Raw genomic sequence first — 16,313 nt, 5'->3', positions numbered from 1 at the left:
TTCTGTTTTATGGCAGAGTAGTATTCCATTGTATAAATATACCACAACAAGAACTGAAGATTGAAGCAAGGAATTAAAAATATACATGTGAGTTGCTGGTGAAGTGATATAAGATACATGTTACGCAGATAGATGTTGAGTAGTGAGTAGCAGGAGACTTTTGATTGCACTTTCACCTCTTACCTTCTCCAGGGCATATTTTCAATATGGAATACTCATTTCAATAGAAAGAAGCCCAATTATTCATAAACAAATGTAAGAACCATCCACATATTCCGCAGCTATTTATAATACAGAGAAAATAGATTATTAACATTTAAGTGAAAGCAGTTGGATCACTGAATCTTCCTTTGACTCTTTAGTTACTTTGGATGACAAGAGGGTTTTCCCCCCAGTGTAGATCAGGAAGGAGAAAGTTTAAGTATGAATTTATTGGAATTGATTAATTCTTAATTATAAGAGTATACAGTTTTTGTTTAGGGACATAGTGTTAGGTGAAATGGTTAGGAAAGAAGTCTGCTGACTTATGCATTTGTCCTTTTAACAGTTACTGAGAACCAGACGTGTGCCAGGTATGGCCAGTGCTGGTTTGTGTGACCCACGGGTCTTGTAGCCGTTGAATTTACGTTGTAGTGGAGGGATAAGGACATATTTGGATGAGCTGTGATAGCTAAGTGGGATCCTAGGGGGTGAGCAAATTAGTTCAGAGTTGGGAGGGGAAGTCAAGAGAAGTCCCGGGGAATGAATGAGGTCTGATGCTTAGCAGGGTGTGGAGCATGAAGGCTGGGCCCGGTCCCTCTTGTCTAGAGATAAGCTGCAGGCATTTCAGGCAGTGGGACTAAGTGACAGACTTCTTTCCCTGCATAGGCCACTTACCATGATGTGGTTATGGACTTAAATTTTGGTAGCCATCTCTGTGGCTTCCTGAGTCAGTCCAGATTTAGTTGTCACTAAATAAATCCGTTATATATCTTACTAATAATAGGGGATAAATAATTTTTAATAGAGCAGTATTATTAGGACACATAAAGAAACTTATTTGTGTCAAGCAATGAAATATTTAAATACAGCTATAGGATTCTTATAGTCTCCTATTAGGTAACATTCCTTTTAGAGATACTCACGGGTTGTGAGTGTTTAAAGTGAGGGAGGAACTATGATTTCCTTGGAAGTTAGAATGTGAGTATTTAATAGAGTTAATCAAAGCCTAGATTTGTATTTTTATTCTTTTTTTTTTTTTTTGCTTTTCAAAACCATCGTGTATTACTTTGGCTTGGAAAAGAAACAGCTGATAGCAGTGCAGCAGAATTTAAGTCGCGTGGCTGATGAAGAATCTGTGGTGTGTTAACTTCTATGTCACTTGATCCCTCAATTCTCTTATCTTCCTGTTGTCCGTGTGCAAAAGTGGTGTTTTCTTGCCTGCTCTTTTTACTCATGTTGGGGATTGGTTTTTCTAAACACGACTCTTGTTAGTGAGTTCTGATTAGGGATTCGATCCCTAATGGTATCTTTGGAAGCAGCTAAGGTCACTGGTTAGCAGAAACAAAGTGCTGAGTAGTGAATTCTGCAAAGAATAAACCAAACTACTTAGTAAAAGGGCTTTTTTGTTTTGTTTTTTGTTTGTTTTTTGTATTTAGACAGCAGATTTAAAATGTGAGTTTTTTTGGATTGGTTTGTTCATTTTATGTAAGACTTTAGTCTCGGTCGGATTACAGATGGTTTACAATTGTATTCATCAGACAACAGTTAGGAATGAATGCCAGAGTCAATTTTTGAATCTTGCTTAAAGAGTACTGTGTGTGGAAAATTAAAATGAAACACTTCTGCTTTTATTTAATTCTATTGGACACTTAAAAAAAAAACTACTAAAACTTGGGATCAAATGGATGATATTTGGCAAGAAAATCTATGATTTTTTAATGGCACTGTTGCAGAAAAAACTATAAATTTACCTTATAAAGCACTGTAAGAAAGACTTTGTTCTTAAAGAAGTGTGTGTTATTGGAGTTTTTGGCAAGTTGGAGGTAATATGGCAAATATAGGTAAACTTAAAAAGTGTCAGTGATCCTGTTCTTTACCCCTGCATATCATTCTGCCTTAAGATATGAACTACATTTGGGGGAGGGTATAGGTCAGCAGTAAAGTGCATGCCTAGAAAGCCCAAGGTCCTGGGTTCAATCCCCAGTACCTCCATTAAAAAAAAAAAAAGCCTAGTCCCTCTGCCAAAAAAAAAATGTACATGGTGCTGTATGTCAGTCATACCTCAATAAAACTGGAAGGAAAAAAAAAAAGAAGTGAACAAATTTGCCAAATCATTTGTCTTTTGTTTTCTGGCTTATTTCACTTGGCACGTTTTCACTGTTCATCCTTGCTGTGTATGTGTCAGAACTTCATTTCTTTTTGTGGTTGAATGATAATCCATTGTATTTTTATATGCCGTATTTTGTTTATCCATTTATTTGTGGATGGGTACTTGGGTTGTTTCCACCTTTTTGCTGATGTAAATAATACTGCATTGGACATTGTCATACAAATGTCTGAACCTCTATTTTTAAATGTATTAAAAAAATCATACAGATTCTCTGCCAAATGTCTGCCTCATAGTAGAATTACTGGATCATATTATTTTATGTTTAGCTTTTTGAGGAACCACCAAACTGTTTTCCATAGTAGCTGTACCATTTTACATTCCCACCAGCAACATACAAAAGTTTCAGTTTCTCTGTATCCTCACCAGCACTTCGTATTTTCTGTTTTTTCTTTTTTTAATTTAAAAAATTCTGGCCACCCTAGTATATATGAAGTAGTAGTCATTATGATTTGATTTGCATTTCCCTTGTGACTAATGATGTTAAACATCTTTTCCTGTGCTTATTAACCATTTGTAAATATACAAATGGAGAAATGTCTGTCCTGGTCCTTTGACCATTTTCTAAACCATTGGATTTTGTTGTTGTTGTTGTTGTTGTTGTTGTTGCTGTTGTTGTTGTTGTTGTTGTTGTTGTTGAGTTTGAGGAGTTCTTTATATATTCTAGATATTAAACCCTTACTGATAAATAATCTAATAATTTCTCCCATTCTGTAGGTTTTCTTTTCACTTGTTTGTTAATGTCTTCTGATGCACAAGTTTTAAGATTTGATGGAGTCCAGTTGATCTATTTTTTCTCTTTTTGTTTTTTGTGCTTTTGGTGTCATATTTAAGAATCCACTGTCAAGAATCCAAGGTCATAAAGATTTATCCTTGTGTTTTCTTCTAAGAGTTTTATGCTTTTAGTGTTTATATTTATGTAGTCAATCCATTTTGAGCTATTACTTGCGTATTGTGTGAGGTAGGGTTACATCACTGAATTTTGTAGCTGTGGCTAAGATGTTTACCTTCAAAGATTCTCTGTTGTGAAGTTTGGTGGAACTTATTTTCTAAGTCCTACCTTGTGCAATATTTAGTCATCATGCCCTTAGTTATTGAGTAGTAGATAGTTCATGGAACTGGGCATTTTTAGCTCTTAAACTATATTCTTAATATTGAGTCTTCAAGAATGATTCAGAATACAGAGACAAGATTGATAAATTTTATTACATAAAAACAATTTTTTTTTTGCATGGCAAAAACCATACAGTCAAGACAGCGGACAGACTAGAAGAAAATATCTGTAACATACCAAGGTAAAGAAAGGACCAAGATCTCTAATATGTAAATAACTCTTAAAAACTGAGAAAGTAAAGTGCAGTAACCTGACAGAAGAATGATCAAAATACATTAAAGATGACCACCCCCAAAATATCAAAATGGTCCCTAAACACAGGAAACGATTTCAAACTCATCATTAGAGAAATGGAAATTAAAATACACCTAGATGCAATTTTTAGTAGACAGAAATTAAAGTATAGCAGTCGGTCCTGCTGGTGAGGCCGTGAGGAAGCAGACACATCCACTCCTGGTGAGGTAAACCGGTCCAGCCCTTTTTGAGAATTTGGTGGTATCCAGCACAGCCCTGCATGTGCATTTGCCTTTTGACCTGTCAGTTTCAGTTGTAGGAATTTTCCCTGAAGGCACAGCTTCAAAAATACGAAACTCCATATGCAGGGTTATTGATGGGCCAGTTTTTGCAGTCTCTTACATAGAGTGGTCGAATAAACTGTGGTGTTGGTGTTGTATATGTATATAACAGAATGCTATACAGCCATAAAAAGAATGAGGAAGATATCAGCACCAAACTCTGAACAGGTGAGGACCAATTCTCAATTATGTGAGAAAGTATCTGTAGGCTATGTTACTCTAAACAAAAAAAAAAAGGAAAAAAGAAAATACACATGCGTATGCTCATTTGAGCAGAAGGAAACGCAGGAAAGGTACACTAGCAACTGGATGGGCTATATAAAGAGGGTGGGGTAGGGGGAGGTTGAAAGAATGGGGAGGGCTTGACCCATCTCTGATGTTACTTGTTTTGAGTAGCTTTAACTATTAGAATGAAGTTAATGTCTCATATACTCAAACAGAATTAACAAGGATGGGGGAGAGGACGGGGTAAAAAAAATAATCCCCAAATCCCAAATGGAATAATGCAAACAGAAACAAGTGAACCTAACTGTATTTCAAATGAATGACATAACCATATTGAAGGGTAGGCATGGGAAGAAATAATCTAAGTAATTTAGGAATGTAGGATTTTGACTATAAAAGGCTATTGACAAAATAACTAAACAGACCTAAGACTAAAGACAGAAAGAACTGTACACAGATACTGTACTCTAGGTAGATTTTGTTTTTGCTTCACACTGGTGTGGTTCATACTCTAAAACTACTCTGTGTATTCTACGTTACAGCAAATAAATATATACAATGATAATGAAAGTCAGGTTTTTCACTGTAAGAGAAAAGTGTTACAGATAAAGAAAGGGAAAAGGCTGAATGAACTTCTGTAGAGTTAGATTGGCATTGGCAGCTTCAGTGTGGACTCACGGTTTTTAACATTTTTACAGGTAGGTATAAAATATAGATATGTGTTTGTGTGTGTATATATATATATAATATACATATATATATTCTTATATATTCCTTAACTCAGTCTGTTGTGAAGGCCTTAGAGCCATGACACTTCTGAATAATATTTGTCAATGAAAGGAACTAAGGTTCTGGAGAAATGGCTAATTCTGATGAAAGGGCAGGGGAAATACAAAGATAAGCTTGCAACATCTTTTGGTGCCAGAAATTAAGGAAGTACTCAAAAACTGGTGAGAACATGTCAAAAGGACATAGGAGACAGCCTGTTCAAGGCTCTCCACTGGCCACGACTAGGACAATTTGAGCAACAAAATGAGTAATAATGGATTTATAACCCACAGAATCTGTGATACAAAAAATGAAAACACACACACACATAAATGGGAAAGAAGGGAAAGTTCTTCCTTACAGTAGGATTCCACTTAATACATACAGACAAAATGATGAAATTAGAAAATGTGGTAGCCACCACAGTAATGTTTCAATGTTTCAGGCAAGAGTTACATAGCCAGCAAAAGTGTAAGGTACAGGATATTTTACTTGGTTTCAAAATCTCCCCCTACAAGACACTGACTGTATATAAAGGGAAAATAGTAACTTAATAGTGAGAAAATCATGCAGATACCACTTTAGCCAGGTGATCAAAATTAGCATCACTGTTAATGGGACAGACAGCACTCTCTTACTCAGCTTCGGCTGCTAAAACAATACCATAGACTAGCTGACTTTACAGAAATGTATTTTCTCATGGTTCTAGAGACGAAGTCTAAAATCTAGGTGTTGGCAGGGTTGGGTTCTCTTGGCAGCAGGCAGCTGCTTTCTCACTGTTTCCTCATATGACCCTTCTCTGTGTGCACCTGCTTCTGGTCTTTCTCATCTTTTAAGAAGGACACCAGTCCTTTTGGATTAGGGCCCCACCCTTATGACTTTATTTAACCTTAATTGCCTCCTTGAAGGGTCTTTCTCAAATACAGTCACATTGTGGGGGTTAGGGTTTCAACATGTGACTTCTAGGGAGACGAATCTGTTGAACAAACATCATATGCCTCTTGATATGTTTTGAGGAAAATACAGCATTACTTCTGTGGTATTTCCCTTTCCTCCAAATATATCACCTTGTGTCTGTTTTAAAAAACAGACAAACCCAACTTATAGTTTGTAGAGTAGGGATATTCTACAGAAAACCTACTTGTACTTTTCCAAAGCATCAAGGTCATGAAAGACAGAAAGGATGGGGAACTATTCCATATTTAAGGAGACTGAACAGATAACAGTTAAATGCAACAGTGATCTCAGATTGGTTTTTTTGGGGGGAAGTTTGTTTGAATCAGGATTGAAATAAGGCCTACACAGTGTAATTGGTTGACATATCTCTTAAATATCTTTTAGTCTTAAAATGTATCCTCTTTTCTTTTCTTATAGTTTGTTGACAGAATCAGGTTGCTTGTTCTATAGAATTTCCCACAGCCTGGAATTTGCTGAGTATATTCTTTTGAGGTAATTTAATGTGCTTCCCTGTCTCCTGTATTTCTTTAAATTGGTGGATGGGTTAAGAGCACTCGCTGTATGTTATCACTTCGAAAGATCTAAAAAAAAGACCTATCCATGGTACCCACCCATCCTTGGAACCCACTATTCCTGTGGATTCTGATTTACTTGATCTGGAGTTCTGCCTGTAGGAATTTTTAAAAGCTCCCTAGGTGATTTTAATATAGAGTTGGGGTTGAGAACCATTGCTTTAGACCTAGTTATCACTGGTCAGATTCAGCTTTAACTTTTTTGCCAACAGTACCTCATAGAACCTGTGTTCTTAATAAACACCTCACTTACTAATAAGACCTGCCCACTTGGAGACCCTTGCCAGCTTCCGCTCTGCTCCGTGCCAGCAGTCTCTCCTTGGAGAGCTTCATCAGGGTCAGACTGACTTCTCCCGCTTGCATGGCTATGGTGTCTGGCTATTGGAAACCTTAATCTCAGCACTTTCAAAGGTGAAATGCATGGACTTCCCTAGTCCTTGTAGAAGATAGACTAAATTCATGGGTGACTAAATAAACTCATTTTCTGATCAGTTCTGTCACCTTTTTGTATGTTCAGTGAGAGAGCATTTAAAAGGTATAGGTATGTCTCAGGATAACGCTATTCTGTTGCTCTGTAATTGTCCATTCAGACAAAATCCCAGTATTTTCTTTTTTTCTAATAATACTTCTGATGCTGTGTATTACTAAGAATTTTGCAGAGGGTACGACTATGACAGAAACTGGTCGTACTCTTGTGAAGACCTCGAGTGGGGGCGAGGGGAATGTACAGATGTTACATCATGAGTGTTACCTTAGGGGAAGGGAGCCAGTATTTGAGTCCCCACCATACGCTAGGCACTGTGCCACACACTTTTATAAATGCTGTTTCTTTTAGGTCTTGTTGAAATGAAAATTATCCTGATTTTCCACTGAGAAAAAGAATACAGAGAAGTTAAGTAATGTGTTCTGAGACACACAGATGTCAGGACATAAAATTGGGATTATAAATTGGGATCCTGTCAAGTCTGACCTTTATTAGAGCAACGGTCCCTGGACCAGCAGCATCAACATTCTCTGAGAACTTGTTAGAAGTATACTTTTTGGGACCTACTCAGGACCTGCTGATTCAGAAACTCTGGGGCTAGGGCCCAGTAACCTGTATTTTAACAAGCCTTCCAGGTGGTTCTGATGTTCACTAGTAATCTTTCTGATAATTAGCATCTTTCTGTTTACTTGCAAGTGAACCCCTTGGAAAATTTTTATAGTCAAGAGTTGACCTGAAACTAGCAAATTCGAGAATCACTATACTGGAATGTTTCATCCCCTTTCCTAGCCCCCCTTTTAAAGCTGTAAAACTCTTAGTTTAAATGCTAGGGTTTTTCCCCCTGGAGCTAAAATATAAAACACAAAAAAGCAACTATTGTATTTGAAGTTGGGTGGGCCATGGAACCTTGAAGGGGATGTTGGGTGTGATACCCGCTGCACTCTATTGTTATCCCCACCCCGCTGCCCCACCCGCAGCTGAGTATGGTACGGTGTGGATATAAATGCACTTACACAGGGTTACGAAAACACTGGCTGCTTTGTTCTCAACCAGAAGATCAGTTAAAGAAACTTGGAGTCATTTGGTTATCTTTGGGACCAAAATTTACCACTGCTTCTAATGATAGTCTCATGGGCCTTTCTACAAATACGACCACAGGTAGGTACCAAAAGTGCAGATGCTGCCTTCTACCTGGAGTCTTTTACGTCCGTAAGCTTGTCTTTGTCAGTAATTATAAGCACATCTAGATGGAATTATTTAATGTCATTCACTTGTGGCTTTAATCAACAAGCAGTTGCCTCTTAAATTGAGCAGGTCTGCCTGACTTCTGTAAATCACAGTGAACCTGCAGTTCTTGGAACTGCTGTCATCAGTATTGTCTTGTTGGAACTGCTTTGTCACTGTTGTTTTCTTCTGCCTGTGTATGTCTTTTTCACATTTATATAATGGCATTGTGTGGTTTGACCCTTAGACTTCCCAGAATAATAACCCTGCTTTCCTATGCTTTAGCTTATTAAAGAACTGTGGACAAGCACCTGCTCCTTTTTTTTTTTTTTTTAATTGAAGTACAGTCAGTTACAACGTGTCAGTTTCTGGTGTGCAGCACACTGTCCTAGTCATGCATATACTAACATGTATTTGTTTTTGTATTCTTTTTCATTATACGTTACTGTAAGATATTGAATATAGTTCCCTATGCTATACTCCTAGTTCTTTCAAGTTTAATACCTGGCACACTTGATTTTCTTTGGCTTTAGAGATCTTTCTGATTACTTGCAAGTGAAACTTGGAAAAATTTATTGTCAAAGAGTTGACCTGGAAACTTTTAATAACTCTTATTTTAATACTCCTGAACTTTGCAGAGATGAGGTGTTCTCAGTTTTCCCACATAGCTAGACTTCTGTTGGGTAATTTGGGCTACCTTTGCTGCCTTGCTGTTAAAAATCAGATTTCTGTCCATGTGCTGAATGAAGTGACAAACTTTGTAAAACTAGTTTTTCCTCAGGGGTGGCGTGTAAGCTTTTGGTGGTGGCTCGTTTTAGAGGGTATTTACCTTTTAAAAATAAAATATTCTACTGTTTGTATTTAATCTAACTATGCCTTTCAGCCCTATCCTCTAGACCAGTGATTATTCACTTTGGCTGTACATGAGACCCACTCTGGGTAGCTTTTAAAAATGAGTGTTTTGGCTTCACCCCAGACTCACAGAGTCCCGCTCCCCAGTGATGGGGGCCCTGGACACTTGGGTTAAAACAAGAGAAGAGCCCTGTCTTAGTCTGCCCTGGCTGCTGTAGCAGAACATCATGTAGTAGGTTTGTGACGGAGCCTTACGTATATAGGACTCATTTAACTGAATTATTTACACATCTTAAATACCTGAAAGTTTCTGCAGTTTTTAAATGCATCCAATTAAAAACTTTATGGCTTGTCTTATTGTCTGGGTAGATGTGGGTCATTTAGTAGAGGTAGAAGTACATAATAAAACAGTTCTTTCATTTTAGCCAGATTGGTCTGGTCACATACAAATTAAATTTCCATTGCTATGGCTTTTCGTAGTGCTCACCTCTTGTTTGGAACATTCCCTTGGCATATCTTAGCCATTCTCTGGCATCCATTCTTCATGACTTAGCTCAGGGGAGTTTTCCTTGAAACCTGGGACTGTAGACAATACATTCCTGTGAAAACATGTGAAAGACATATTGTCTCTTAAAATGGTTTGCTTTCAGATGGTTAATTAAGATGGTTAACTTCAGTTAAACTTAATGTGATCGATCTTGTGTTTTATAATTCTTAAAATTGAAGCATTACTAAATCCCTCACAGATTGTTTTTAGGCTGAAATATTTGCACAATAGCGTAATAATGATATGTAGTAGCTGAGCCGAGCTTTTCCGTAGCGGCAGCACCTTTTAGCAGTTTCACCAACAGTGTATAGAGGTTCCAGTTTCTCTGCCTTCTCACCAGTGCTTGTTACCATCTGTCTTTAAACGTGTATTTTCTTCATGACGTTGAGGGTCTTCTATTATGCCTATTGCTCATTTGTATATCTTCTCTGTGGGAATGTATTCATTTTTTATTTGGGTTATTTGTCCTTTTACTATTGACTTGTAAAAGTTTATACATTGTAGGTATAAGCCCCTTATCAAATAAATGACTTACAAATATTTTCTCCCACTCTGTGGGTTGTCTTTTTCTTGATGGTGTCCTTTGCAGCACAAAATTTTAAAATTTTGATGATGTTCAATCTTTTTTCTTTTGTTTCTTATACTTTTGGTGTCATGTCTTACGACACCATGGTCAAGAAGATTTAAGCCCATATCTTCTTCTAAGAGTTTTATAGTTTAAACGCTTACATTTAGCTCTTTGATCCATTTTTAGTTAATTTTTATATATGTTGTGAGGGAGCGGTACAGCTTTATTCTTTTTTGTGTGGTTATCCAGTTTCCCAGCACCGTTTGTTGAAGAGTCTCCCAGTATTCTTTACCATGGTGAATAGCGTTGCTGTCCAGCCTGTAAAACAAGCTAGAAATCTAGTGTAATTCTTGATGTGTGTACCTAGTTGATCATCACATCCTGTCATTTTTGCCTCGACTTCTGTGCCTGCACCCTGTCACCTGTCCAAGCCACACCTAGCTGTTGTTCAGACTTAAGGAATAGTGTCAGTAGTGTCTAAAGTGGTGTATTCTCACCACTTTACCCTCTGCTCCTTTTATTTGCCAACCTGTGGCTTTTATTTATTATTAATTTTTTTAGACCACACTTCAAAGTCTTCCTTTTACTCTTAGGATCAATACAGAAATTCTACAGTGTGGCCCCTAGGGCCCTGTGGTATCGCCCCTACTTCTTTAGTCTGTTTTTGCTTTATATGTCATCTTGGTTTCTTCAGTGCAGATACTTGTCAGAGTGTTTCCATATGTTGCCTCCACCACAGCTACCAGCATGCCTGCATCCTGCCTGTGTCCCTGTGCCTTCCCACCTGCAGCTTTGAATGAACTGTCCATCCCTTATCTAAGGCCAGCTATTCTGCAGTGGGCCAAATTCCACTCCCCTCGCTGTATCAGTTGTCCTGTCTCTCTTCTGTTATTAGTTACCATTCTAATCAACATACAAGCATGCTGTTATTTCTTCCATCTTAAAAAAACAAAACAAACCTCCACCTCTTGATCCTACATTCCATGCTGGTTATAATCCCATTTCCCTGCTCCTCTTTTATGTTGGAATGGGAAAGCATGATTTATACTTACAGCCTCTACCTTCTCTTCTGTTTTCTCTGAACCCACCTCTGTCTGATTTTTGGCCTCCATTATTCAACCACATTGAATCTCTTCTTTATTTATCTCCGTGTCACCAAGTCCTGTGAGCAGTTCTTAGTCCTTATCTGAACTTTTCAGTGACATTTGGCCCAGCCCTTTCCAGCCTCCTTGAAATACTTGCCTCCCATGGCTTCTCTTCTGATTCTCCTTTTACCTCCGTGGTTGCTCCTTCTTGGTCTTTTCTCTTTGTTACTGCTTACCTTGGATCTCTGTATGTTAGGAGGATGCTCCAGGAGCCTGCAGAACTCTGCCCTTTCTTCTGTGCTAATGTACGTGTTCACGCTCACGTTCAGTACCATTTTATGTGCTCATGACACACAAGCTGGCTTCAACGTGGACCTCTCCTGTGTGCACACATGCCCACCTACCTCCTGCACTGTTCTGCCTAGATGTCTACCAGCTAGTTCCTTTGCTTCTTTCAGATCTCTGTCCAAATGTCTACTAGAGAGGTCACCTTGCCCACCCACTTCCCTCCCCCCTGTATAAAATGAAGCACATCCCCTCTCCCCCCCCCCCCCGCTTATCCTTCTTTTCATAATTGTTTTCTGAAACATTTATTGTATCACACATTCCTTACTGGTATGTGGCTCCATGAGGTTAGAGTTCTTACCTGTGTGGTCACTTTTGTGTCCCTCCTACCGAGAACAGTGTCTGGTACACAACGAGCATTGATTACGCGTCAGAAGACTGAATACGTAAGGGAATCAGTGCCAACCTTCTTTCAGTACTTCATTCTGGCCATACTCCCCTTCCTTGGGAGCTTTGCGCATTCAGTTCCCTCTGTTCTTCCATCCCTTTTGGTAGGCGGCCTCTTGTCTTTCACTTCTGTAAGCATACTTCCTCATCCTGATGGCAGGCTCCCATACCCACGGACTTCTCCTTCCTGGCAACAGTCATTTCAGTTTCCATTTATTTGTTAAGATCTGTTTCCTGTTTCCCTGTAGCTTCCCCTCACCCCTGTTTTGCTCATTGTTAAGTCCTGAGGGCCTAGCACAGAGTAGGACTCTCAGTAAATGCAGGTGTTGAAAGACTGAATGAACAAATTAAAATATTCTTACGATCCATATAACTAACAACTCAATTGAGTTGATAAATCCCTGTAACATTTCTCAAAAAGAAAATAGGATTAAAATGTAATAATTTCCATAATTTTAAGTTGACAGAATCTAGTTAGCATAAATACAGTTAACATCACTGCCTTTGGCCAACAATTTACTGTGCTGTGTCCTGCCTCCGTTGTAGAAACCCCTTCAGTGAAATCGATCCTTCTGGTAGATGGCCTCGGCCTCCCCTCTGGCTCCCAGCACTCTTCATTCTAAGTCCCAAAGTTGGTCCTTTGGTTTGGGGATTACCCTCTTTCCCATGGCAGCCCTTCGTATATTGAGAGAGTAATCATCCTTCCCTTTCTGTGTCAGATCCTTTATTAAATGAAATGGTGTCACTTCCTTCTGCTGAGATTTTTGAGCCCCTCTGGGCCCATGGAATGCTCCTGACGGACTGTATGTAACGTGTGTTCCAACATAGTCCCTGTCTGTGTACCAACTACCAAAGGATTACTTAAAAAAGATTTCACGAGTAAGGCTCTTGTCCTGCATATTGGATGCTAGAGATGGGAATTTCCAGTATATTAATGATAGGAAAGTATGCTTAATAGAATTATTGCAAATCTAGCTTTACTAACTTGATTAGTATTTTAGTTCTGTATTGAGCTCATTATACTACTGAATATGTACATATAAATATTAAATAGTTTGGGGAGAAAATGGTTATTTGAGTGCTTATTATTGGTGAGTCAAGTGCTGTATTAATGGATGTAGTCCCCAAATAACTTCAGGCACTGTTTTTCCTCATGTTATATATGAAGAAAGTGAGGGTCGAGAACCTTGGAAATAAGATTTTCTTGATCCCTCTATCACTGCAGGCAGTGTAAACATATTTGATCCCTTTTAATTTTTCTTTATGATCTCACAAGATAAAATAACCATGTCAAGAACAATCATCTGTTTCCAATTTCCTCAGAATTTTGGTTACTAATATTTTCTCATTAAAAGAAAAATACTCTTTTTTTCTTTAAAGTACTTAAATATTTAACAATACTTTTTTTCCATAGTTATTTACAATTTTATGGAGTAAGTACAAAGATTTTTTTTAATGGATATAGGCCTCTACAGTGACAGACACTTTAATAATAATAGAAACTTAAATTATTATTATTTTTTGACCTTATTTATTGTTTTAAAGAAGTGTTGCCTCAAAAAAATTTTAGGGAAATATTTTATCCTGAAAATGTTTATTATTCAAGGTTGAGAACATTTCACCTGAGACTTTAAAGATTTGTATCTTGGCAGTAAGATGACCACTTCAGTTTCAGTGTTGTTTAAAAATCAGTGGATGTGTGGCAACTGAAGTGTTTTGTTCTCTGAAGTTTCTGTGGAGCACTTTTGTCTCCCATTCTTTTACTTTTCCAAAACTTTTTGTCTATAAAGAATCTCACTGTAGAACCTAAGATGAGTATGGATTGGGGATTTATTTCCAGAAGTGTATTAAACACTTTTCTGCAGACAGTTACTTACGAAGCTGCACTGAGAAGGCACCATGGTTTCCACCTTTTCTATGACTTACTCTGCTCTCTCACAGCCCCTGCACTCACCTGTGTGTCCTCCACTGGTCCAGGCTCTCTGGGGAGTAGGTCTGTAAGCCTGACTTTCTGTCATGGTGCTTGGTGCTTCGGTACAGGAGCCTGGTGTCCTTCCTGTAAAGTTGAGAAATGAGCTGATACCAGGAGTAGTTAAGATGGAGGAAGCTTAGCTGTTCTTGTCGTGTTAAACATAATGAGTTCAGAGGATTATGACTGCGTGTAATCACCAGGCTCTGCTAGACAGGACATTTAGCAGGACAGGACATTTTTACTCATTACATTGCTGTAGAAGTAGCATCTTTTATTTAATGTGAAAATTATTTTGTGTTCTGGCTGGCACTGGTGACTTAACTTTTGCAGTGTGCTTCCTGGGATAGCCAATAGTTAGTGTAAAATTATCTTATTAGGACTAGATACTCATTATTAGTCTGAAAATACTTGTTTTCTAACTGTGAAAACAAGTTTCTGGGAACATTTGGACTTGCATTGTTTTTCTAGACTGCATTAGAATTGTTTGATCTATTCAAATATTTTCCTTTGGTTTTATTCCCTAGGTTGCACGTTTTCAAAAAATTCCTAATACTGAAAATGAGACAATGATTCCTGTATTGACATCAAAAAAAGCAAGTGAATTACCAGTGAGTGAAGTTGCAAGCATTCTCCAAGTAAGTGCTTGGTGGGGAGGAAGGTGGTAGATAGTAAAATAAGTCACATAGACTCTACAGGTAAGTGCCGTCTAATAGAATTTTCTGTGATGAGAGAAATACTCTGTTCTGCACCGTCTAGTGCGGTAGCCACTAGTTAAACATGACGATTGAGTACTTGAAATACAGATAGTTTAGGGGAGGAACTGAATTTAATTTGTATTCATGAACATTTAAATAGCTGCATGTGGCTGATTGGTTGGTGCAGCTCTAGATTAATAGCATTGCTCGCACTGCTAGTGCTCATGAGCCTTTGTGTTAGGAAAGAAATCAGTTATTTATATAAGTAGAGTTAGTTTATCTTTGTTTTCTAAAGTAAAGTAAAAGCCAGGTACAAGTTCAGAACTGCAAATAAACCTTGCTTATGTAATTTAATCCCTTCCTAGTTTTAAAAAGCACAATCTAATGAAACATGAAGAAAAGAATATTTTTTATTTTTCCTTCAGAACTCACATATATTAACGATGGCATTAAACACATTGGATGTCCTTTTTTTTGAGGCTCTTTGCGGGAGGGTTGTATTTATGTTCTGTTTTAAAACCATTAACTTTAAATATACTTAATTGTTGCAAGATTCTGTTATTGAACTCTGTTATAAAGCTTTTGGCCACATAAACTAATTTTTTTAGAGATGCATGTAATTTCATTCTTTAATGGTAGTTAAAATAATAAGTCATGAGAGACAGTGACTAAAGAATGTAGGTTGTGTTCACAAAACAGAAACTGTCCCAAGAACCAGTTCATCCTAACTTCATTATTTTGAGTAATTTAGGAACCACAGATTTTTTGCCTGGCATAATAATACAGCCCAAGAGCAAATGGTAATACCAATCTCAGAGAACAAGAAAGATACAGATATTTTGGAGAAACTAAGTTTAGAAAACAGCAGAACAACAGTGAAAACAAAGAAAACTAGTTAAAATGTACTGATATTTTGCTTTCTATACGTCATGTTGCTGGTTTGTGTTATTCCTCTGTCCCTGTAGAAAATCTTTTTTTTTTTAATTAAACTATCTTGTTGCTTACATTAAAAAAAATTATTGAGGTGTAATTTACATAAAATTTAGTGTACCCATATTAAATGTACAGCTTGTATTTTGACAAATGTAACCATTACCACAACTAAGGTACAGAAAATTGTCATCACTCCAAAAGTCTCCACATGTTTCTTTGCAGTGAGCCCTCCCAGGGCCTCTGGCCCCAGGCAGCCACTGATGTGCTGCTCTCACCCTGGAGTGGTTTGACTGCTGTAGAAGTTCCTGTAAATGTGATTGTACAATGTGTACTTTTTTTTTCCTTTTTGTTCTCTGCTAACGTTTTCAGTAACTTTTATTTGTAAAATCTAATAGGCTGATCTTCAGAATGGTCTAAACAAATGTGAAGTAAGTCACAGGCGAGCCTTCCATGGCTGGAATGAGTTTGATATCAGTGAGGATGAGCCCCTGTGGAAGAAGTATATTTCTCAGGTGAGATGTCTTTATTTCCTCCTGCTGTGTATTTTACATGTGTTTTTGTTAATGTGGGTGTTTATTACTTTTGTGAAGTTATTTATGGAGAAAGAAAGTAATTTTTAAAAAGTATTTCTTACCTAAATTT

At 37.6% G+C, this 16,313-nt stretch overlaps 1 protein-coding gene and 1 long non-coding RNA gene across 5 annotated transcripts in view; one reads left to right on the top strand and one right to left on the bottom strand.

Annotated features, from left to right (window-relative positions):
* The window catches only part of ATP2C1 (ATPase secretory pathway Ca2+ transporting 1), a 123,869-nt gene that overhangs the window by 38,325 nt on the left and 69,231 nt on the right, over positions 1 to 16,313 (top strand). For all 4 annotated transcript variants that reach the window (XR_004141048.2, XM_010979691.3, XM_031465624.2 and 1 more), the window contains 2 exons: positions 14,568 to 14,678; positions 16,067 to 16,183. Coding sequence is in view for 3 of the 4 variants with exons in the window: in XM_010979691.3 (XP_010977993.2) it covers positions 14,568 to 14,678; positions 16,067 to 16,183 (228 nt within the window). In the remaining variant the exon portion in view is untranslated. The remainder of the gene's footprint in view (positions 1 to 14,567; positions 14,679 to 16,066; positions 16,184 to 16,313) is intronic.
* On the bottom strand, positions 3,556 to 12,216 carry LOC135322323 (uncharacterized). Its single transcript, XR_010382851.1, has 3 exons — positions 11,986 to 12,216; positions 9,627 to 9,738; positions 3,556 to 4,173 (listed from the first exon to the last, which is right to left on the bottom strand). It is a non-coding gene; the product is annotated as an uncharacterized LOC135322323 (long non-coding RNA).

This window comes from Camelus dromedarius, chromosome 2 (assembly GCF_036321535.1).
Source record: "Camelus dromedarius isolate mCamDro1 chromosome 2, mCamDro1.pat, whole genome shotgun sequence".
NCBI lineage: Eukaryota > Metazoa > Chordata > Mammalia > Artiodactyla > Camelidae > Camelus > Camelus dromedarius.
Note: the sequence above shows the minus strand (reverse complement) of the source record. Positions and strands in the feature narration are given on the sequence as shown.